Here is a 22,104-nt window from a genome sequence, read left to right as displayed (position 1 = left end):
TCAGTCTGGCCTTTTCAAAGATAATTTTATAAATAAACGTTAAGGGGGGAAAGAAAGGGAATAATTGTGGAGAACCCACAGCACAAAAACAGATTCCAAAGAGCAGATTTCTATTTATCATGATTAACATCCAGTTCCAAAGAGTTGGGCCGACTGCTAGGTATCTTATCTTTGTCCTCTCCCAGCCAGTTACCCAACTCCGCGTGACAAGGAAGAAATTTAGTGACTCCCAATCACCTTATTCTTTGCAGCCATGACCCAGGGAAAGGAAATCTAAATCTCGGGGCCCCGCGTGGGCCTCCATACTTAGACACACTCCCTTCTCCGGACCATCCAGTCAGGGTGGATGCTGCTGCGTGAGGGGAAGTGCCTGATACCCCCTGGATAAAAGACAAAACGTATGGGCATACCCTGGTCCTAGCACAATGCAGAATGGCCTAAAGATGGTGCGGAGAGGGCCATGCCTCATCAGAGGGCAGGGGGCCTGCCCAGGGAGGATGACCTCTAGGATGCTGGAAATAAATGTCTGGGAGACAGGTAAAAAGCCAGCTGTGCAGATCTGGGTTTGGGACGGATTACTGCAGAAACCACAGGTAAAGCTGAAAGACCGGATAAGCTCTTAAAAAACAGGACCGGCCAACTGTAAGTGGAGCATGGGAGTTGCTCGTGGTTAAACAAAAGAGAAAAAACCAGTAAAACCAAGAGAAAGCCTGGTCATTATATTTGGAGGGGAAGTGAGGGTGAGGCAGGGGTCTGAAAGCGGAGGAAGGCGTCTGCGTGAAGTAGCCCACCCGTTAACCCAGAGCCTGAGCGACGGGCCACCAGCTTCGGTCACACGCATAAGCTAGAACCATAAGCGAGCCCTGCAGCCAGACACACACACACTCCTCCAAAATAAAGAGTCCCTTTGTACGAGAGCTTCAACAACAGAGATATCAAATTCAGATAATCGCCCTAGTGTTTCTGCCGCACAAACCCGACATGTCAAAGGTCTCGTGACACAACAGGGTTTCATGAAGGAACTCTTCTATTGACACTGCGATGAAAACAAAGGTTTATGCTCAATGATTAGTCACAGGCCTGCTTTAGAGACGCACTCCATCACCAAACACGCAGTGGTCACCTGCGTAAATGGCTTAACCACTGGGAGAAAGACCAGGGCCTGAAGTGGGAAAAGCACTGGTTTGGGAACCTGATCTTCCGTGAACGGACCTTGGGGAATTAATTACACTATTTTCTGAGACTCGATTTTTTTGCATCTACTAATGAGGAGGTTGGTCCGGATGAGCTATATATCCCCTCGAGCCCTGAAATCCCACAATTCTTTATTGAAAAATATGGGGACACTGGAGTAATGATGTACCTGCTACCTTACATAGACTGGACACATACATGCTGCTGGGCAGAGAGGAAACATTCATTTCTTAAGCTCAGCTTGTGGTCAGAGTAGAATAGAATCTTTCACAATGATTAATTCAGAATTGCAATTAGTTTTTTCAGGAAATTGGTCTTCGGGCCTCAGTTGTAAAATGGATCGCCTCTCTGGAGAAGTATCTCAACCAGGATACGAACGCTGCATTAGGCAAATGGTGCAGAAGAACCTTCCAATGCCTCTGACTAGGAAGGAAGGCGGCGTGGTACAGTGTGAAGATAACGAAATCAGGCAATCTGGGCTTCATTCCCAACTTCTCTCTATTACTCCCTCCAGGGTTTAAATGTCCTAATCATAAAATGAAGAAGCTAGACTGGAAGATGAAGTATCCATTCCGGGGCTTAAAAAAAAAAAATCTATTATTTTAATCTATGATTTTACTCAGCAGGGTGCCAATGTTGTCAGTCATGATCACTTTTTAAAAATCTCTCTTTTCTCGTTCAAGATGTATCTTATGCCCTTAAAAAAACAATACAGGGAGAGTCACATTCTATGAGGGAAAGTGGTCATACTTCCCTTTATTCAGCAATGACAGAGCATCTACTTGTTCCCGGGGCCTGAGGATCCATGAAGACGGCATCCTTGATTACAAAGAGCTCCAGGACTAATAAGGAGCTCATAATTAAGGAGCCAAGCAACAACACAAGTGCCCCACACTGTAGGGTGACTCACCCGGGGAGTGGTTTCTCGCTCTGCTTTGCAGAAGAGATTCGGCAGCTGAACATTCTAGATCAGTGATGCTCAGGTTTTCTTTTGTTGTTGTTACTATCGTTTGGCTCCAGGTTGAGTATGTATACAACCCACTCCCATCAGTAACATCTTGCACTATACTCAGAGATTTTTCTTGACGGGGGAGAAGTAGGTTGAAAACAACCCCTTCAATGCACCTTTCTACCATCAAATTAAAATTCACAGTCTTAGATTAACTGTGCATTTTTAAACGCAAACTTTTCACAGTTCACATCTCTGTCTCCTAAAAACCTGTATGTCACACGTGTTGCATCCCATTCAAATCAAGACGTGTGTATCAGGTTCCCAAGATTTTTGTACCTTTTTGTTAAAGGGTAAAACGGGAGCAAACTACTAACAAGTAATAGCTCCACACTGAACTAAATCATGCCTTGGTCTCATTAAAAAAAAAAAAAAAAAAGGGATCCCTGGGTGGCACAGTGGTTTGGCGCCTGCCTTTGGCCCAGGGCGCGATCCTGGAGACCCGGGATCGAATCCCACGTCAGGCTCCCGGTGCATGGAGCCTGCTTCTCCCTCTGCCTGTGTCTCTGCCTCTCTCTCTCTCTCTCTCTCTCTCTCTCTCTGTGACTATCATAAATGAATAAAAAATTTTAAAAAAAAAAGTTCAAAATGAGCAGCTTTTGTTCTAGATCATAATAACAAGAAGTTACCCAAGCAGGAGCTCCAAATGCAATTTCTAGCTATTCCCAGATATCTCCATCTGGATGAACATCTCAGCACTTAAATCCAGCAGGTCTAAACCCACGTTCTATCTTCTTGATCACAATGACGCCTCTTCTATTCTCTTTCTGGAAACATCCCTGTTCCCCTTCCTGTCAGCTCCCTCTTTTCCTGCATCTAATCTGTCTTCAACCTATGGATACTTCTGGTCTGTAACGTTTCTCATTATTTCTCCCACTCTCTTCATCTTTCACCTAGTCTCTCTCCCGGCCAATATTTTTTTCATAACCCCCAACCTTCTGTTTGCTACTTCTAAATTAATCATTCAAACTATAGGGCTGATTATTTTGTTCCCTTGTACAAAACCTTTTGGTGGCTTTACTCTGACCAGAAAATAAAGTCCCAACTCTTTAAAATGTCACTAAAGCTCATGTCATATTCTGAGACCCCCAGACTCTTCTTATTTCTCACCACCCCTCATCAGCGCAGCCGATGCTGAAGGCCACCTCCCTATTTCCAGTCTCTGTTTCTGCTGCTCTCCAATCTGAACTACTTTCCAATCCCAGTGATGAGCAGCAAATTTAATCCACCTTGCAAGGCCAAGATCACTTCCACTGACTCCAGAAATAGCCACTTCTAAGCCTAATATCCCTATGACTCTGCTCCCTGAAATACATGCATTAAAAAAAAAAAATCTTAAAATTTGCATTTTTATACTGTTCCAACCACAAATCTGTTACCCTTGTTTTAATTTGTTGGGTTCTCTTATCCTACTCTTGTCTTGTATCTTGTACTCTTGCCACGAAACTAGGAGTTAGCTGATGGCATAAACGATTCCTGAGAATGTGAGCTTTTAGTGTCTTGTGCTCAGAAGCATCCTAATAGCTTTTTATTGCTAAACCAATCAAAACAGAAAAAAAAAGTGTGAGTGAATGGCCTACTGTTTCTCTAATAATCAGAATCATTTTCTACTCTAACTGGTGAGTGAAATCTTGAGCTCCCTCTTACCTACCAGTAAAATACACAGGAAGGGTGTAAGTGAGGCAGTTCAGAGGTGAGAGCTTTTGAAGAATCCTGGCTCTCCCTCTAACCAGTAGCATGGCCTTGGTCCTTGAATCAAACAATCCAGTAGACTAAGTCAAAACCAAACTCTTTCTCCTGATTTTACATGGGATTTTAAAAAAATGTCTGAAATTACACCCACATTTGTTAACAAACTCCAAGTATGATTGTTATAAGAAGTCTCAGGGCGCCTGGGTGGCTCAGTCAGTTAAGCATCTGACTTCAGCTGGGGTCATGATCTCGGGGGGCCTGGGACGGAATTGCACGGAAAGTCCACGTTTCCCTCCCCTGGCTTGTGCACATTCTCTTACCCTCTTTCTCTCTCAAATAAATCTTAAACAACAATAACAACAACAACATCAACAAGGAAGTCTCATATATGGTTAACTGTAAACACTACCGGACAGGAAAAAAGTCAGTTCATATTGGTAGCTGATCGTCTCCTGCAATGGTATCCCTCAGTCTCGAGCCATTCTGTTGAAATCTACTCAGCCAATAGCACACAATTTTGTCACCATCAAATTACAGCTGTGTAGTGGCCCTAGCTGCTACCAGACACACCTTAAAACCTTTCGAAGCAGCAATATGGGCAGCGGTCCAGCCTTCTCTGTCAGCGTGGTTAACGAGGTCTGCAGGAACCACAGGCTTGGGTGTGCCTTCAGGACTCTCTTCTCCTTCATCCAAGCCAAAGACACCGGACTCGGGTTCTTCCTCATGCAAAGAGTTCCCGCTAGCTGGTGTTCTATGGTACATGAGAAGCTTGAGGCTGTCCACATTACCAGTGTCCACAGCTGCATGAACCGGTGTCCAGCCATCCTGAAGATAAAATGACCAGGAGGAAAGGGTTGATTACAACATTAATGTTGAGAACAGTGTTATTTAAAGTTCACCTCTAAACGTTCTTGGGCATGAACCACTGAGCTCGGAAAAGCAGGCATTCCAATCCTGAATATCACTGATGAGCTGAGTCAAGTTCTCTGACCTCTGCCAATTACCATATTTCCCATTGCTATGACTCATGTTTGCTGTTTTGTAGGAATTTCCACTCAACAGTCAACCACTTGGAGTTTAATTTAACAATACAAAAGAGAATGAACGTTAGCATACAGATTTTTCAAAATTTACATCCAATTACAGTATTACTAGTAATGTACTACATGAATGCTACTATAAGCTAGTTTTGGTTATAGGGCAGAGTCTTAACTGGTGATCTTAAAATTTTGTGCCAGTGATTCCCAAAGGAAAAAATTTAAATAATAGGGAAAAGGTAGACATACAGGAAAAGCAAGGCCAAATAACTTCGTGAGATGTCTGTGGGCCTCTATTGAGGGTTCTGTGTAAGCTCAGAAAATGTCCCAACTAAAATTATTAGGCCCATTCTCTAGAATATATTCCTGTGAGGCCTTCCTCATTCACTTTGCTGGCTGCTAGAGTAAACTCAGTGGTTCTCAGGTGTGGTCACCAGGCCAGCAGCCGCAGCGTCACCTGGGAACTCGTTAGAAACGAAGGTCGTTGAGCCTCCACCCAGACCTACTGAATGAGAAACTCTGGAGGGAGACCCAGCAATCTGTGCTTTAACCAGCCTTCTGGGTGATTCGGACACAACCGAAGTCTGACAAGCACTTTTCCAGGGAAAATCTTGGTCCCATTTCCATCTTTCAAGGGTCTTCCTTCCACGCAGGCACCAGTCTTTGCTACATTTTTAAGACTTTCATAAAAGAACAGAATTATTTTGGTGATTTGTGATTTTGACTTGTTGCCCTTACCTTTATTTTCTTTTTGGCCTATTTTTTTCATGTGGTATTTCATATTGCTCTATTAAATATCTCTCAGTGAGCTAGAGAACACTTTTTTTTTTTTTTAACAATAGGGTAGAGGATAAAGGAGAAAGACAGTAAGTGGTAACAATGTACACTTAGTGAGTTATCTGATTATTTGCTAAAGCCATCTCTTGAGGAGGATTTTTCTCTGGTTCTATACTTCATTCCAATGAAGTCAACTTGGCTAAGACAAGGCTGTGGCTGCGCGGTAAATGGAATACCTTATAGTCCTTGGGCGTACTCCAGCTAGTAAAGCATTTCATGGCTTACTCTTCGTTGGGCTGTGGATGCCCTTACTTGGGCAAGCCTTAATTTGGCACAGAGTGTAAGCGCTCCTGGCCTTCTCTAGTCAAATCTCTTAACTTGTTTCCTAATTCTTATGTTACAAAGACGATCTAATCATTTCTGAAAAACTTTCAATTTCCCATTCCCCCTTTGATTTCTTATTAAAAGACTTAAGAAATAATTATTCCCTTAAGTTTCTCTATCAATTATACTGTTTATCTCTGTACTTGGGAGACTCTCTACTCCTCATGATTTTGTTCAGTCCATCAACAGGTAGCTTGAGAGCATGGACTTCTGTGTTCTCTAACTTACAGGATGTGACTTAAATTTTTATTTTTATGCTGCACTACTTATTTTTTTTATTCAGTTTGGTTATGTAAAATTTACTCATTTTTCACATATAAGGTAGAATTTTATATTAAATATGTGTAATACCACAGATTTCTTAGATCAACTATATAAAATAATATGAATAAATGTACCACTGGGCTATTTTCTCAGGTTTTCAAAAAATGAGAAAAAGCTTTTACTTTTTTTGTTTTTTTATTTAAAAAAAAAGCTCTAGCAATAGAACTCAATGGAAAATATTTATCCTGGCTTATACCCCTGGTTATAACATTAATTGTTGGTTCTCTTTTGGTAAATTATTTAGGAAAACTCAGGATCTGGTGCAGCCACTACGGTAAAAAGCATGGAGGTTCCTCAAAAAGTTAAAAATAGAACTAACTTATGACCCAGCAGTTACATTACTGGATATTTGCCCAAAGAATACAAAAACACTAATTCAAAGGGATACATGTACCCCTATGTTTGTAGCAGCATTATTCACAATAGCCAAGATATGGAAGCTGCCCAAGTATCCACTGATTGATGAATGGATAAAGAATAGGTGAGATATATATTATGTAGATGCATGTGTGTGTCAGAAATAATATATATTAATATATATATCTTATGGAATATTATTCAGCCATAAAAAAGAATGAAATCTTGCCATTTGCAACAACACAGATAGAGCTTGAGAGTATAATGCTTAGTGAGTCAGAGAGAGAGAAATTCCATATGATTTCACTCATATGTGGAATTGAAGAAACAGAACAAATAAGCAAAGGGTGAAAAAAAGAGAGAAAGACAGACAAATCAAGAAAGGATCTTAATAAAAGAGAACAAACTGCTGGTTACCAGCGGGGAAGTAGGGGAATGAGGGGGAGATGGGTTAAATAGTTAATGGTGATTAGGGAATGCACTTGTCACGAAAAACAAACAAAAGAAAACATAAAAACAACTAATCACCTAGGATCTAAGGGTGACCTGTAACGTAGATACTGTTCCTTCTTATCCTGGGAAATCTTAAGGATGTTTCCTATGACAGGAATGCACAGCACAGCCAATTTTCTATCAGAAGAAATCCAAAATTCAGATAACCTTTGGAAATTAAGTATCTACCCTCGTCTTCCATTAGGAATATATGATAGGGGTGGTGACTGTTACACAGTCCACATTCTGGGAAGCTGCAAAGACCAAAATAAAGTGATTCCTGAGCACAATGAAGAGCAGATCACGATGGAAGCTCCTCAACTCCTCCAGCGCAGAGAGGGTGCCACCAGAAAAATGCCTGTCGGTAAACACAGGGCTGATTCCTCAGTCTCGGCGGGCTGATGGAGATTTGGGAGGTTTCAAATGCACTTCTGTGTGGCTGAGCCAGAAGTGTTATCCAAGGACTCTTCCCACGCATCCAACTCTCAATGTCTTCAGTTTCTAAACTGCTGACCATCTGTGCACCTTGCATGGGAGACATCAGACCTGTGTGGGATGGAGTCAAGAGCGACCCGGGGCGCATAGCGGATTTCTGCAGATAGCGCTTCCTGAATGACCCTGACCTCTGTGAGGCGCTACACATCTCAGCAATAACAGACCATCAGTCACAGGAGTGAGGGCGAGCACAAACAACCCTCCTCTCTCAGGGCTGGCAACGGGCACTATCTTGTCACAAAACTCCCTTTTGTGTACGTGTTTACATGTGTTACAACAGAGTCCCGTGTTAACCGGGGATGGTGGTGACCATGGTGACAGCTAACATCTGTTCATTGCTTACAATTCCCAGGCTTACTATACCAAACTACCTTACGTAGATAACCTCATTTCACTTTAATTCCCCTAACAATGGCTACTGTTATTAGACTCATTCCATAGAAGGGTCAACCAGGGCACAGAGAAGTAAGACCACTTGCCTAAGCTCACACAGCTTTGTGAAGGCATGGCTTGAGCCCCAAAGGCTTGATATATCAGAGCCTGATCTCGCAGCCATTATGCAATAATTTTGTATCATCATTACTGCCACTATGGCAGCAGGTGATACTTCTGCAGCTCTTTGTAAAATGTACATTTTGAAAACATATCCAGAATCGGACCGTTTCCCACCATTTCTACACCTCAACCTTGATACAAACCACCATTACTTCTTCCCTGACTTAAAACCACAGGTTCCTACACGCCTCCCTTGCAGCTTCTCTGCCCCACCTAAGGTGATTCTCAAACCTTCAGCCAAAGTGACTCTTTATCAAAGGGAGTCAGTTCATGCCCTTGTTCCCTTCAAAACTGTCCATCCAGAGGCCTTATTCCAAATGCTCACCATGGCCCGCAAGGCCTTTTGTGGCGAGCCACTGGCCACCTGGCCTAACCGAAGTGCCCTGCGGGTACCCCCACTGTCCCACCTCCAGCCTGGCACACTGCTCTCCAGGTCTCTCCATGGCCCACATTCTTGCTTCTTTCAGGTCTTGGCTCAACTGTCACACTTTCAGTAAGGACTTCTCCCACTCCTCTGAAGTCACCCACCACCCCAGGCACTCTGATCTTCTAAACACCCAGCACCTATCTATCTACTCACTTGTTGATTATCACCCCTTCTGTCCCACGAGGATACAAGGCATAGGAGGGCAGGACTAGTTTATTTGCTGCTGTCCCTTCTGTCCCTAGGACAGCGGGTACTCAGGAAATCATTGTCGAATGATTAAAAACTTAGACTTCCATGATCTCCCCTGATCCTGAAAACAGCCAGGACACAGGTATTCATTTTCCCATTTTGCAGATGAATAATTTGAGGTTCAGAGGATAAAGGACTGGTTAGACGAATAGACAAGGCTTCTCATTAGCAGACACCCAAACACAAGTCAAAGGTCAGACACTGTCCATGTTTTATATCCAAAAAGCAAAGCAAAACAAAGCAACCTCTATCTTAATATATTTTGATTTTCTGGCTATAGAGTTGGCAGATAGGGTAAATTTTAAGACAAGCCCCCGCCCAAAATTGGTACTCACTCTGGTTTCCACACTTCGGTCAGTTCCGGCTTCCAGTAGGTATTTAATACACTCCTTATTTCCATTTTTACAGGCCAGGTATAGAGGTGTCTGTCCTTCATCAGCAGCATGATTAATGTTGGCATCATATGCAATTAATAATTCTACACACCTAAACATAAGATCATGATTAATCACAATAAAACCGGTTTGCGTTCTGAAGCACCTGACCCAGATACTATAATGCTAGAGGAGGTCTGTATCTTTCTACATCAATTGTTTTTACATATATCAATTACAGTAGGTCTTAAAATATGGATACCATTTTGTAGCAAGGATGGAAGATATATTTTCAATCACAAATTTAATTACTCCCATGAAAATTTAAAATGGCGGCACTGATCTGGTGCTAAAACTTGGTTTTGACACTTTTCTGTAGCCAACTTGTGAAAGTGGAGTCCTTGTAACATGTTTAATTGGGATGAATGGCTGAACTGTGGTTGACATATATACATTATTTGTGGTTCAAAATAGTTTAAACCTTGAGAAAAGTCATACTGCTGAGTCATTTTGAGACTTTCACTTGAGAAAATAATTATAAATAGCTCAGACAGCAGGGCACCATGTGCCTCCACTATAAAAGGCAGCAGGGAGGCAGAGCTAGGGGCTGCCTTGGGGAGAACAGCAGAGGCTAGCCTGTCTCCTGAAGGGGGGCTAGTTACAAGGAAAAAGACAGCTAAGCAGAAACTCATTGCTCTGAGAATCAGGGAGGAAAGAAATGAGGTAAATTTGAGACGTTGTGACATTTGTGCCAAGTCTTTATGAAATTAGATAAGAATAAATGGAGAAAAGTGGACTAAAATCATAATCAAATGAAGAAGAAATTTACATCACCTCCTTTTTTTCAGATATATGCTTTCTCCCCCCACCCCCACCCTGGGGCTTTTCTTGAAAACAATTGGTTTATATATATTTTTAAAAATAAGTTACGTACTGACATGTGTTTATATCTCATACACATTTAAACTGATCAACCCCAGGGTTCTTCTTTTTGGCAAAGCTACTCATGCATGGATTCCTAGGACTCTTATATCTTCCAAGTAAGTGGCACTACAGACTATGGGGTGACAGTAAATGTAAAAGCACAGCTGAAGAAGAAATCCCTTCTGGAGGACTCAGGATACATGCACCAAGTAACAGCAAAACCAATATCTGCGGTTCTCAACAATAAGCTCATGAGGTATACATCAGACATGCAGAAAAAAGAATGTATATTCTAAAGATACATTCTGAATATTTAAAACTTACATTTATGATTAATAACCTTAATGTGAAACTTAGAACCCATATTATAGGAATTACGAAATACGTTAAAGGGTATTTCTATCAGTTTGAAACAGTCCACATTTATTGCTTCTCGGCCTTTTGGCTAAGATCAAGTGAAACAGTCCGCGTTCCCTACAGGATCTTTCAGAACAGGCAGAGGAAGCAGCTTAGTGACTTTCTATTTTATTAAATTGTAACTCTTAATTTTAAAAACCCATGTCTATGTTCAACAGACTTGGTAGGCTCCTGAAGAAATCACTGCTAAACTGACATATGTTTCAGTTGGTAGGTTCTTTTGGGTTTGTGCTCTAAGCACTTTCAGTATGAGATGTTTCTGCTTTAATTTTTTAAAAATGGTATGACAAGGTGAATATATTGGGATTTAATATTGAATAAAGTGCCACTAGGAAGTTAAAATTCTTGTAATTAATATAATTCTAGGATTTGGGATCCCTGGGTGGCGCAGTGGTTTAGCGCCTGCCTTTGGCCCAGGGCGCGATCCTGGAGACCCAGGATCAAATCCCACGTTGGGCTCCCGGTGCACGGAGCCTGCTTCTCCCTCTGCCTGTGTCTCTGCCTCTCTCTCTCTCTCACTGTGTGCCTATCATAAATAAATAAAAATTTAAAAAAATTAAAAAAAATAAAAACAATTATATTAAAAAAATTCTAGGATTTATTTTTAATGCCATCATAAGTAAAAAAGCTTTTGTGTGCGTGGGGGCAGGGCAGAAAACAGTGAATGACAGTCTCTAACAGTGGATGTGTCACCACATAGCTGTTGACTATAAATTGATTATCTTCATCAGAAGCAAATTCATTCATGTGAGGTTGACACACGTTTCTCTTCTTTATTTCCCTCATATACAACTATTCACCCTTAAAGAAGAAGAGAGAATTTAGTATCCTACTTTGCATCTGAATCTTCAAATATATTTAGTGAATTTATTTGCCAATGGATTTTAAGCACTAGCGTTTACACATTCAGCCAGAACTGAAATATGTGTGCAAATTATAGAGAGACTCTTTTTATAGTGGGGGGAGAAAGAAGAATTCAGAGCATCACTTACTTGAAATGTCCCTGAGCAGCTGCAGCACACAAGGGTGTGAAGCCATTTTTATCAGCAGCATTGACTTGGGCTTCTGCATTCAGCAGCAATCTCACACAGTCTACGGATTTTAATAGAAAGCCATTTAAATTCCCCATTTAGAGTTACGGTGAGCCAAGTTCTAAACAAGCTCTATGTAAATGTTAAACCCAAAGGACCTCTCCCGTGCACAGTCCACCTGACAATTTTAGTATGGTCGATAGGAGACTCCACAGACTATTTTACAGAGAAAGGAGACTCTTTTCCTGAATATGTAAATGCTTCGGGAAGAGTTGCTAATGAGTGAAAGGATTATTAGGTGTCAGAAAACATTTCACCAGATTTTCCCATCACTCTATCCCAGGAAAATAATGTTATTGGATAGAGAACTAAATCTACTTATCAAATTGAAGTACCATTCTTTGTATTTAAAGAGTTTAATTCTCATTTTGAGATTTAAAACACTTAAAACACTTCCATGTAATGGTCATCACACACTTGATTCCATGGGTGAGGTGAAACCATACAAAGTCACCTGACTCTGGCATAAATATCATCTAGGCCTTGTGTTCCGCATGGTATTCACTAGCTTTAATTTCTCCACATGAAGGAAAATTCCCACAGGACTTTTGAAGTAAAGAAGAATCCCAAAGTATTTTTAAAATCACGAGCTATCTTATCTTCTTAGCTCACTAGATCCTTCCATTTAGTCCACTTGAACACAGTGAAGCTCTGAAGCTTCTCTGAATTACTCTACAATCATGCAGCTTATGTGCACCATGCTATCTGATTTCGGATTTGCAGTCAAATCATCTTTTTCTGCACTACCATGTTTTAGTAAATCTGACCACAAGATTCGCATTTTAAGATAGAATAATTCTGACTTCATCAATATGTCGCTTATAGCTGTACAACTTCTCAGTTCTCTTAAAAAAAATCCAAATAACTATAAATTGTTCTGACGATAGAACCGTTTCAGACCCGTGACCTCTAACTGCTAGATCTTGCCCTCACCGTAGCATGTGTTGAACCCGTCACTTCGACTTTCATACACAGATATTGCTAATAGACAAATTAGAGCTATTTTGTCCTAACTCAAGTGATCACAGACAGAAGGCTTTATTCTAAAATGTGCTTAGTGCTAGACCTCCAATTTTAACATACACAATCTATTTCATCGTGCATAAGACTAAAAATACTTTTTGCTAGCTGCAATAAAATCTAACTTAAAAAAAGTTTGTTTGTTTGTTTGTTTATTTATTTATTTATTTATTTATTTATTTAAGAGAGAGAGCATGCATGGTGGAAGAGGAATAGAGGAAGGAGGAAAGAGAGAACCTGGAGCAGACTCCCCACTGAGTGCAGAGCCCAACACAGCTCGATCTCTCTACCCTGAGATCATGACCTGAGCCGAAATCAAGAGTCGGTTGCTCAAATGACTGAGCCCCCCGGGCGTCCCTAAAATCTCACATTTTTATGGAACTACAATTTCCAAATTTTTTCAATATTTGCAAAATCTTTAAATCACGTAAGAAAAAATGTGTCCACTACTACCTGTAGAAGAAAATCAAAGCCAGAAGAACCTTTTGCTCCTAACAATGGTTACCAGTGCTTTTGGCTCTCCATCCTTTTGCAAGAGGGTGGTACAGTGAGGTAAGATCATGCCATCTTTACCTGTATGTCCATTCTTAGCAGCAGAATACAAGGCAGAATGGCCATCTTCACAGGAGTAATTAATGTCCAGTCCTTCTTCATTAAGCAGCATTGATAATAAAGTGACATTTCCCTGGGCAGCAGCTTGCTGAAGAAGGGTGGGCCTGCCAGCCAGGGGGGCAGGACCACCACTCATTAGCAAAGGGGTTAGGGAGGGTGACCAGCCTGTGGGTTAAAGTGACCCTAGTTAGAGTAGGAGCAAGGACAAGAGACAGATATTACCCACTTAATTCTGAATTATACACACACACACACACACAGAGATGTATGAATACATATCCTTAGAGGATTATGCAGTTTCTAACATTATCAATCTGTTAATATTTACTTAGCACAAATCTGTACTGTTATTCCAGTCTCATACCTGCTAATTAAATTAACATACACAGTGACATGATTTTTAGTTGTCAGTCTTACACTGATAAATGTTAAAGTGGTGGTTGGTTTTAGGAAACTAAGGTGGCTGTCTCATTTTAAGAGTTCAAATTTCATTGTAGGATTTCAAAACAATTTGAATTTTAAAATTATATACGGATTCCCTCAATTTCAGTATCAATCTGAAAAAAGTGAACTGACATCTCTAGGTATAGGATGGAAAGAATTGTAAGAAATGGAGATTTTCTCCTTTTTCAACAATGTTTCCAAAGGCATGTAACTAAAAATTTTACACAGACAATTAGGATGGGCCAAATATTGCCAAGAAATCTATTTATATTCCTTGAATTCCCTTAGTTGGGGATAAAAATAACGGAGGGGGCCAAGTGCTATTCAGTATCAAGAGCTAACAGAAGCACAACGTATATAATTGAGTCTAGAATACTGTATTCCAGCCCAAATATGCAATATGCGATTCTGCAGACTTTATCATCTGGCCATCTTTATAACTTGTGTACCAGAAACTTTTAACCAGCCAACGAAACAGGACACTCTACCATATAGTTTTAACAAGAATCATAAGAGTTATCATAGTTAGATATTTCTCTCATCAGTATTTAGCAGCTTTAGAAGAGAATCTGTTAAGTGTGTGAAGTCGGCTGCATATAGCATGGAAAATTTTCTGAATTCTTCCTTGGTCAAAAGGCTGTAAAAACAGTAAAGTAAAAAAATGTTTATTTAATGTGTCATATAGGTATTTTATGTGTTTTAGATACAATTAACTTTCAAAAGAAGTCGTTTTACTTTCTTCCTTATGAAGCCCCAAATACCTCAGGGTAATGTCAGCCTATATAGAGGGGCCCATGTGCACACAGCCACTCCTCAGGGAAAACGCTCTACATAAATCCAGTAACATTCTCTGTGAGGAGGGCACAATAGATAGATCTTTTATTAGGTTTCCTCCACCTTGGTATTAGGATAATATTTTAGGTATATGGGTATTACATTAATAAGTAATAAATTTGCATAACTGAGATTTAAGTTATTTTAATCAATATTGAAATCAAAGGATTTCCTGGTATTTTAAAAATTCTTTGCGAAAAAAGTTTATACAAATAAAACTCGACTCTCCATTAGAAGCTGGATATTACATCTTCATAATTAATTATTTGGGTCCATGAATAATTTATTGTTTTTAACCCTGTTAGACTGCAGTGACATATAAAATTCAAATGCTCATTAAATATTCATCTAAACTTTATGATATCTTTCCCATCGATATTCACTAGCTCTTCTTACAAAAGTAGTATTTTTACTTCATACTTACAAGAAGGCTCCTCTCTGGTACATTTTACCTTTTGTATTTTCTTAAAAACAAACAAAAAAACAAGCCCACAAAAATTAAATCAGTACTTATTAGAAATGGATGATAAACAGAGAAATTATAAACACCAAGGTATGAGAGCTTGACTGCAAAGCAAACACAAAGGTAACATGAAGGCATTGCACGGTGGTCCTCCGTGGAACAGAAGGGAGTGTGGCTCACAACGCAGTGAGTCCTCTCCTTGAGCTCCAGAGGCGGTCTCTCCCCACCCCTCCCTCCTCCCCTCCCTCCTCCCCCCCTTCCTCTCTCTCTCTCTGTCCTCTCACTGTCCTTCCCTCTACCCCCACCTCCTCTAGCTCATCCAAAGAGTCCTGGTTATTGACAGCCTCTAAAGAACATCAACAGGTATAAATAAATCAAATGGTTTGCTCTTCTTTTGGGCTTTGTTTTCATTCTTCCTTTTTCAATGCGCTTCTAGGCTTTGGGGGACAATTTAAATACAGATACATTTTTAACTGCCTTCTATGGAAACTTGGGATACAGCATCCTGGGAAACCCTCTTTTTAATGCTAAGCTATCTGAAAGAGAAAATATTCATTCAAAAATTTTCTCAATCTTTCCACCACTCAAGACTCTGTTTCCTGTCATACAAAACAACAGAGGAATATAGATTAATTTTTTTAAAAAAACTTTCTAAGAGACGGGCAACAGATTTTTGAAATCTTTGACAAAAGAACAATGCTTTATAAATACCCATATTCTTAAAGTTTAAATACATTTTTTTATCCCCATATCGTTTCCAATTGCTTGAGCTATTTTAATAAAATAAAGACTTTATGGTTCATTTGAAAATTCCCAACAATGATGAAAATGGTGATATTTATTGACGGGTTAGGTGATGCTAGAACAGGCCTGCGTCATACAGCTACTTTAATGATGTTAGAAAAAGGTCACTCGGCTTTGTGGTGTCATGTGCAAACATTAGTAAAGGTGAGCATCTTGCAGAACATGCGCTGGGCGAGTAAGGAAACAGGCAGGACATGCAATGCAAGAGGGAAGAAAAGTTGAGAACAGCTTCTGGCATCAGCTTCAGAGTGTGGAGAAGGTTAATGTCATAGCTCAGGTCAATCTCATTTTCAGATTTCAACTTTAAGCCAATCATACATGGAGGATAATTTTTTAAAAAATATGTTTTAAGGCAAAAAATGTCTGAATCAAATTAAATAAGATGTACGAACCCACCCGTTGCACCTCCCCCCAAAAAAATTCCCCAAATGAAACAAACCAGAAACAAATTTCCAAGGGTATGAAAACTCAGTTGCCTGGGGTGATTTCTGGTTTAGGCTTCTGTTCATCTAACAGTTAAAATGTGTTCACTGGACAAGTTCGGGGGAACAAAAAAAACAAAAAAAATTCTAATTCATTTAGAATTTAAGATGCTATTTAAAATGTAACATTTGGCCATCCCAACTGCTAATAGAGTAATTTACAACCTAATTCATGAGAACGGGCTCTTCTACCATTGCAGATCTCCTCAGGGGTGCTTTAGCTTACACATTGTCGCAGATCCAAGCTGATACGGAAACTCAGAGTTTTAGAGTTTTTAAAAATATGTGGGATCCAGTGGTTCTCCGAGAAGGGAGAGGTAACGTACTGCTGTTTGAAAAATTCAACAGGCAAGTTTAAGAAATCTTTCTGGTCTGGAACTATTATTATTATTTTTTTGGTTCGATGATTTCATTTTTGGATGAAAAAAACTAATGGCTCAGAGCAAATGTGCTCTTTAGGGTGATCTGAGAAAGAGGCAGAAATGACCTAACCCTGCCTTCTCAGACTCTCCAGAGCTCTTTTCCTCACTGAATTTGGAACAGACATCTATCTACCAAGGATTTGGCAGACGTGCTCTGTCCTCATGCCCGGCTCGTACCAACCACATGGCAGGAGCGGCTATTTAGAAGATTGATAACCTCCAATGAGCTTATGATCTAGGGAGGCACAAGCTCACCCAGGCACAGAGAGATTCAGAAGTAGGATGGAGGGGCACCTGGGTGGCTCAGTGGTTGAGCGTCCACCTTTGGCTCAGGGGGTGACCCCGGGGTCCTGGGATCGAGTTCCACAACGGGCTACCCATAGGGAGCCTGCTTCTCCCTCTGCCTGTGTCTCTGCCCCTCTCTCTGTGTCTCTCATGAATAAATAAATAAAATCTTCAAAAAAAAATAGGATGGAAAGAGCTCTGGTGCTTCCTGGTTGCAAGGAGCATGGCAGCAAAAATAGGGACACTGTGAATGAAAACCAGTTGAAATCCTGTATCTCATTTGGAAAATTGAGGCTGACCTACCTACACCCATGGTTGATTTAATCACCCTTCCTGTGTAACTATAACAACTTTTTTATTCCCCAGACAAGATGGTCAGGAAAAGCTTGCTGCATGACTACTCCTCCTTATAATCAAGCAGTGTGGAGATTTATCATCCCACCAAGGTAATCCTGGAATTCTGGATTATTTTGGCCAAACTGCAAAATCAGAAAACAGAAAACGAGGAACCGGTTTCACCTATCTTTAGTGGCTGCTACTTCTTCGGTTCCATTATTCATTCTCCTTTGCTCTCTGGACACAAGCCAAGGGCTTTATCCCCAGGGATTATTGCTCCTGTATCCGAAATTCCACTCTATCCCAGACAGGTCATTCTGGTGAGTACATTATAGACTAGGAATTCTCTGGTCTTAAAAATTTCAGATCCTGCTGAAATGTTCCTCGGTAATAGATGCTGATTTTAAAGCTTTTCCACTGAAACCAGACACTGAAGCTGAACCTGGGACACAGTAAGGACCGAGGCAATAACTGGTAAAGCATCAAGGTACAAAGCAAAGATGGTTTTGTAGCTTTTAAAAACTACAGGAAGTGTTTTCTGTTTTAGTTTGTGCATTTACATCAACAGCAATGCCACTGCCCCCAAACATTTTTGGAACTTGTGCTTTGAGGCTGCCTTAAGAGCTTATGGTACATTCTTGGATTCTCCTGAATGATAGCAAAAATTCCTCCTTTGAGCATGGATTTAGCTCTGGACAATACCTAACATCCTTTTAGGCCATGGGAAGGGCTGTCCAGCTCAGTAATACCATTTTGAATAAAAAATATGGAATGCCGAATGCCTGTGAAGCTAGTACAAAGTAATAATAGCATAGGTCAACTTTAAAGCAAATTCTCCAAGATTTTTTAAGCAACAATATCGATGAAGCAATAACATCACCTCTATTTATTCATCACTCATGCTGCTCTAAGTGCAATACCAAGCTCTTTGCACGTGAGGAGAGTTAATCCTAATAGCCACCCTGCCCCATATGAGTAGCATTAAGCTCCATATTAAGGATGAGAAAACTTGCTCAGTCCAAGAACATCACCAAAATGCACAGCCATAAATTGCGGATCCTAGATTCCAGTGCAGCTCTGACTGCCATCAAAGCCCGTGCCGTCTCCAGTTCCCAATTACGCACCAACACAGGAACAGCAGCCTCTCAGGGAGCATAATTTCATGGAGACTGCTTGTAATTAGATAAGTAAGGCCTGGAATATTGCTCTCATTCCCTGACAGTCAGCAAGAACAGTGCTACCTATGTTTCTCATTTCCATTCCCCACACCCTGAGTTTTAAATATAACACCACTCAAACTTTCCTTTAATTCTTAAAGTTCTCTCTCATTAGGACCAGCGGTCTCTGGTAGCCACTAAGATCCCACGATAGAGAGACTTCCGTCAAGTTTCAACAGAACTTCGACACTCTAGCATTATTTTAGAGCCACCTTTACTCAGTGAAGAACTGATCCAGTCATGTCAAGCATTGCTTCCTCTACACTGTGTAACAAAAAGGAGAAAAGTCTATTTTTTTTTTATCAACTCCCTTGTTTAAGAGTCCCCCATTCGGGGACTTCATAAACCACATCTGCCATGAGGACCTCTTCTAATGGAGCCCACATGCCAGGTTATCCATCTGTGCTCAAGTGTTGGAAGACAACAGCCTGGAACAGAATAAACGGCTTTTGAAACAAACTAAGAACAGAGACTTAAAATACTCTGTTTTTGAGGTCAAAAAGAATGCCATAACAATATTAAAACTTGGAACATACCAATGACAGAGCAAATAGAATCAACCTGATAATCCCAGGCAGACTGTCGTGTCAATGGCCACTTGAAAAGATTTTTTTAACTTTCTCTCAGAAGGGACAGAATTGAACGCAGATTGTCTGGTGATGACCCCCTAATACTGAAGGCCTGTGAGATAAATATTTAAAAAGTCTTTCTTCCCATGGAAATGCTTCAGTGTCTCTACATCAATGGTCTCCATGGGCTCCCAAACTGCTACTTTCAGGTTATTTTAAGAAAGTACTTAGCATAAAGAAACCACAATTCATAAAGCAAGATGAATCACTATACCCCGGAGCCTTTAAAGAAAAATACAAAAAAAAAAAAAGAAAGAAAGAAAGAAAGAAAAAGGAAAAGAAAAAGAAAAAAAAGAGAGGGGAAAGAAATAGGAAAATAAAAAAAAGTGTCAAGCTAAAAAAACAAGTTTCAAGGCAATGTGAAGGAAATGAAGGCAAGTGAAAAGACAGGCCGCATTTTTAAGGAAGGGTATAACATTTCAATCCCTTTACCTGATGCTGTTACCAGGAGGCTGTCTGAGGCACCTGCTCTACAGGATGAGGCACTAACAGGGTTTATGGAAGAGCAAGAGGCAATGGTGGTGGGAATGACAAGGGAACGCTCTGAACATGCAGGTTGGTTCGGTCCAGGGGTTTCAGCAGGCCGGGCACCCACCTGAGACGTGGCCAGGGCCGCAACGGCACAGCCTGCCGGTGCCACAGTTAAATCTATGGACGGTTTTGGTGGCAGCTGAGGGGAAGATGACTTAGGGAGAGTCTCCTCACTTATTACCCTGTTCCCTTGTGGCCCACTGGAAGGAGGCGAAGCCAGAGTTTTGTTATCAACTTTGGCCCCTGCGCTGGGGGCCCTGCTATCCAGGAGGACCTTGAGCTGGGGGTGTGGCGGAGAAGGAGTCTGGGAGAGCCCTGGCTTTTTTGGAGGGATGGGAGGAGGGTTTCCTCTGTCGACTCGGGCTACCCCGGGAGTCTTTAGGCTGGTCCGACCGACGGGAGGGCAGGTGCCGGTGCCGGTGCCGATGCCCACGTCGCCGCCGGGGCCCCCCGCGGGCCTGGGGGGCGGCCCTGCCTGGGGGCCCGTGAACCTCGACAGCGCCTGGGTCACCGTGTTCCGGGCCAGCTGTTTGGCCACGAGGTTGTCACGACTCGTGGGAGACACGTCCCTGGACGGGGGGCTCTGCGTGGTGTTCCCGTTCTGGTCCGGGTCGTTGGCGCTGGCCTGGAATCGGAATCTGGCGGCCTGGACGCGCGGGTTGGGCCCCGGGGGGAAGGCGGCGCTGGTGCCCGGCGGGTGGGAGGCGGGCGCGGGCGGCGGCGGCGCGGGGCCCTGGGGGGCGGCGGCACCTGCGGGGGGCGCGGGGGGCGCGGGGCCCTGGGGGGCGATGGCACCTGCGGGGGGCGGGGGCGCAGGGCCCTGGGGGCTGATGGCACCTGCGGGGGGCGGGGGCGCAGGGCCCTGGGGGCTGATGGCACCTGCGGGGGGCGGGAGCGCAGGGCCCTGGGGGGCGGCGGCACCTGCAGGGGGCGCGGGGCTCTGGGGGGCGGTGGCACCTGCGGGGGGCGCAGAGCCCTGGGGGCCGACGGCACCTGCGGGGGTCACGGGACCCTGGGGGCTGATGGCACCTGCGGGGGGCGGGGGCGCAGGGCCCTGGGGGCCGATGGCACCTGCGGGGGGAGCGGCGGCGGCGGGGGTCACGGGGCCCTGGGGGCCGGCGGCGCCTGCGGGGGGCGGGGGCCCGTTCTCCTCGGGCCTGCGGGCGGCGGGGGGCGGCGGGGGCGCGGCCGCCAGGTCCCCGGGGGGGGCCGCCTGGCGCTCGGGGGGCGGCCGGCCGGGAGGGGCACCCGGGCCCGCGGCCCCCCTGGCGCCCCCGGGGCACGGGCGGGCGGGCAGGGGCAGCGGCGGGCGGCGGGCGGGGTCGTCGGGCGGCGCGTCGGTCTGGCAGGCGGCGTGGCAGGGGGCGGGGGCGGGGGCGGGCGGGGGCGAGCGGCGGTCCTTGGCCGGGTCCTTGGTCTGGTCCTTGGCCTGGTCCCTGGCCTGGTCCCTGGCCTGGTCCCTGGCCTTCCGCGGGGGCGCGAGGCCCGGCCTGCGCAGCTGCTCCAGCGCCCGGCGCAGCCGCTCCAGCTCGTCCCGCAGCCCCGCGGCCAGCGCCTCCTCGCGGTGCAGCCGGGCGCGCAGCTGCTCGCGCTCCGTGTCCGAGTCCGACAGCTGCTTCTCCAGGTGCGCCTCCAGGTCTGCGCCCCTCCGCCGCTCGGCGCCCAGCTCCTCCTGCAGGGCCCGGCCGCGCGCCCGCTCCTCCTCCAGCTGGGACACGGCGGCGTCCAGCTTGCGCGCCTCCTCGATGACCTTGCCCGACAGCTGCTTGCACTCCTTGACCAGCATCAGCACCACGTGCTTGTTCTTGCCGCGCTCCTCCTCCAGGCGGGCCGCCAGCTTCTTGTGCTCCTGCTCCAGCGCCTGCAGCTGCAGCTTCTCCATCTCCAGCTGGAAGAGGGCACAGGGCAGCCCGGGTTAGCACGCGCACAACCAACTCTCCCGGCCGGAGGGGCGCCTCTCGGGCACTATTCTTATGAACCCTGTGACCACGGTGGGGGGGGAAGGGGCCACCCTGCGAGGCGGAGGCGGGCACTCCTGCAGCGAGCAAACGGGGCTCAGTGGCTAAGGACCACCGCCTAAGTCACGGCTGCAGAGGGTTTTTAAACATCTACTAACTGTAGAAAAAGAACCGTAATCTGATACTTCCAATCACAACACAGAGTTCGGAAAGTTCTGTTTTGGTAAAAATACAACTCTGCAAGGGAACTGTTCTTTTTTTTTATTTAT

At 43.7% G+C, this 22,104-nt stretch overlaps 2 protein-coding genes across 4 annotated transcripts in view; both read right to left on the bottom strand.

Annotated features, from left to right (window-relative positions):
- Positions 1–20,080, bottom strand: part of CTTNBP2 (cortactin binding protein 2) — a 70,767-nt gene extending 50,687 nt beyond the window's left edge. Inside the window, exons 1-6 of one of the 3 annotated variants that reach the window (XM_077856008.1) lie at positions 19,942–20,074; positions 15,133–15,172; positions 13,392–13,595; positions 11,700–11,799; positions 9,328–9,478; positions 4,466–4,720 (exon numbers count right to left, since the gene is read on the bottom strand). In XM_077856008.1, coding sequence (XP_077712134.1) covers positions 4,466–4,720; positions 9,328–9,478; positions 11,700–11,799; positions 13,392–13,566 — 681 coding nt within the window. In that variant the 5' untranslated portion in view covers positions 13,567–13,595; positions 15,133–15,172; positions 19,942–20,074. Of the gene's footprint in view, positions 1–4,465; positions 4,721–9,327; positions 9,479–11,699; positions 11,800–13,391; positions 13,596–14,362; positions 14,500–15,132; positions 15,173–19,941 lie in introns of those variants that run through there. The other 2 variants (XM_077856009.1, XM_077856010.1) reach the window with 2 other exon arrangements.
- LOC144288462 (cortactin-binding protein 2-like) overlaps positions 14,395–22,104 on the bottom strand; it is a 78,320-nt gene continuing 70,610 nt past the window's right edge. Inside the window, exons 4-6 of the mRNA XM_077855945.1 lie at positions 20,799–21,765; positions 19,779–20,672; positions 14,395–14,511 (exon numbers count right to left, since the gene is read on the bottom strand). Coding sequence (XP_077712071.1) covers positions 14,504–14,511; positions 19,779–20,672; positions 20,799–21,765 — 1,869 coding nt within the window. The 3' untranslated portion in view covers positions 14,395–14,503. The remainder of the gene's footprint in view (positions 14,512–19,778; positions 20,673–20,798; positions 21,766–22,104) is intronic.

The sequence above is a fragment of the Canis aureus genome, chromosome 18 (assembly GCF_053574225.1).
Source record: "Canis aureus isolate CA01 chromosome 18, VMU_Caureus_v.1.0, whole genome shotgun sequence".
NCBI lineage: Eukaryota > Metazoa > Chordata > Mammalia > Carnivora > Canidae > Canis > Canis aureus.
Note: the sequence above shows the minus strand (reverse complement) of the source record. Positions and strands in the feature narration are given on the sequence as shown.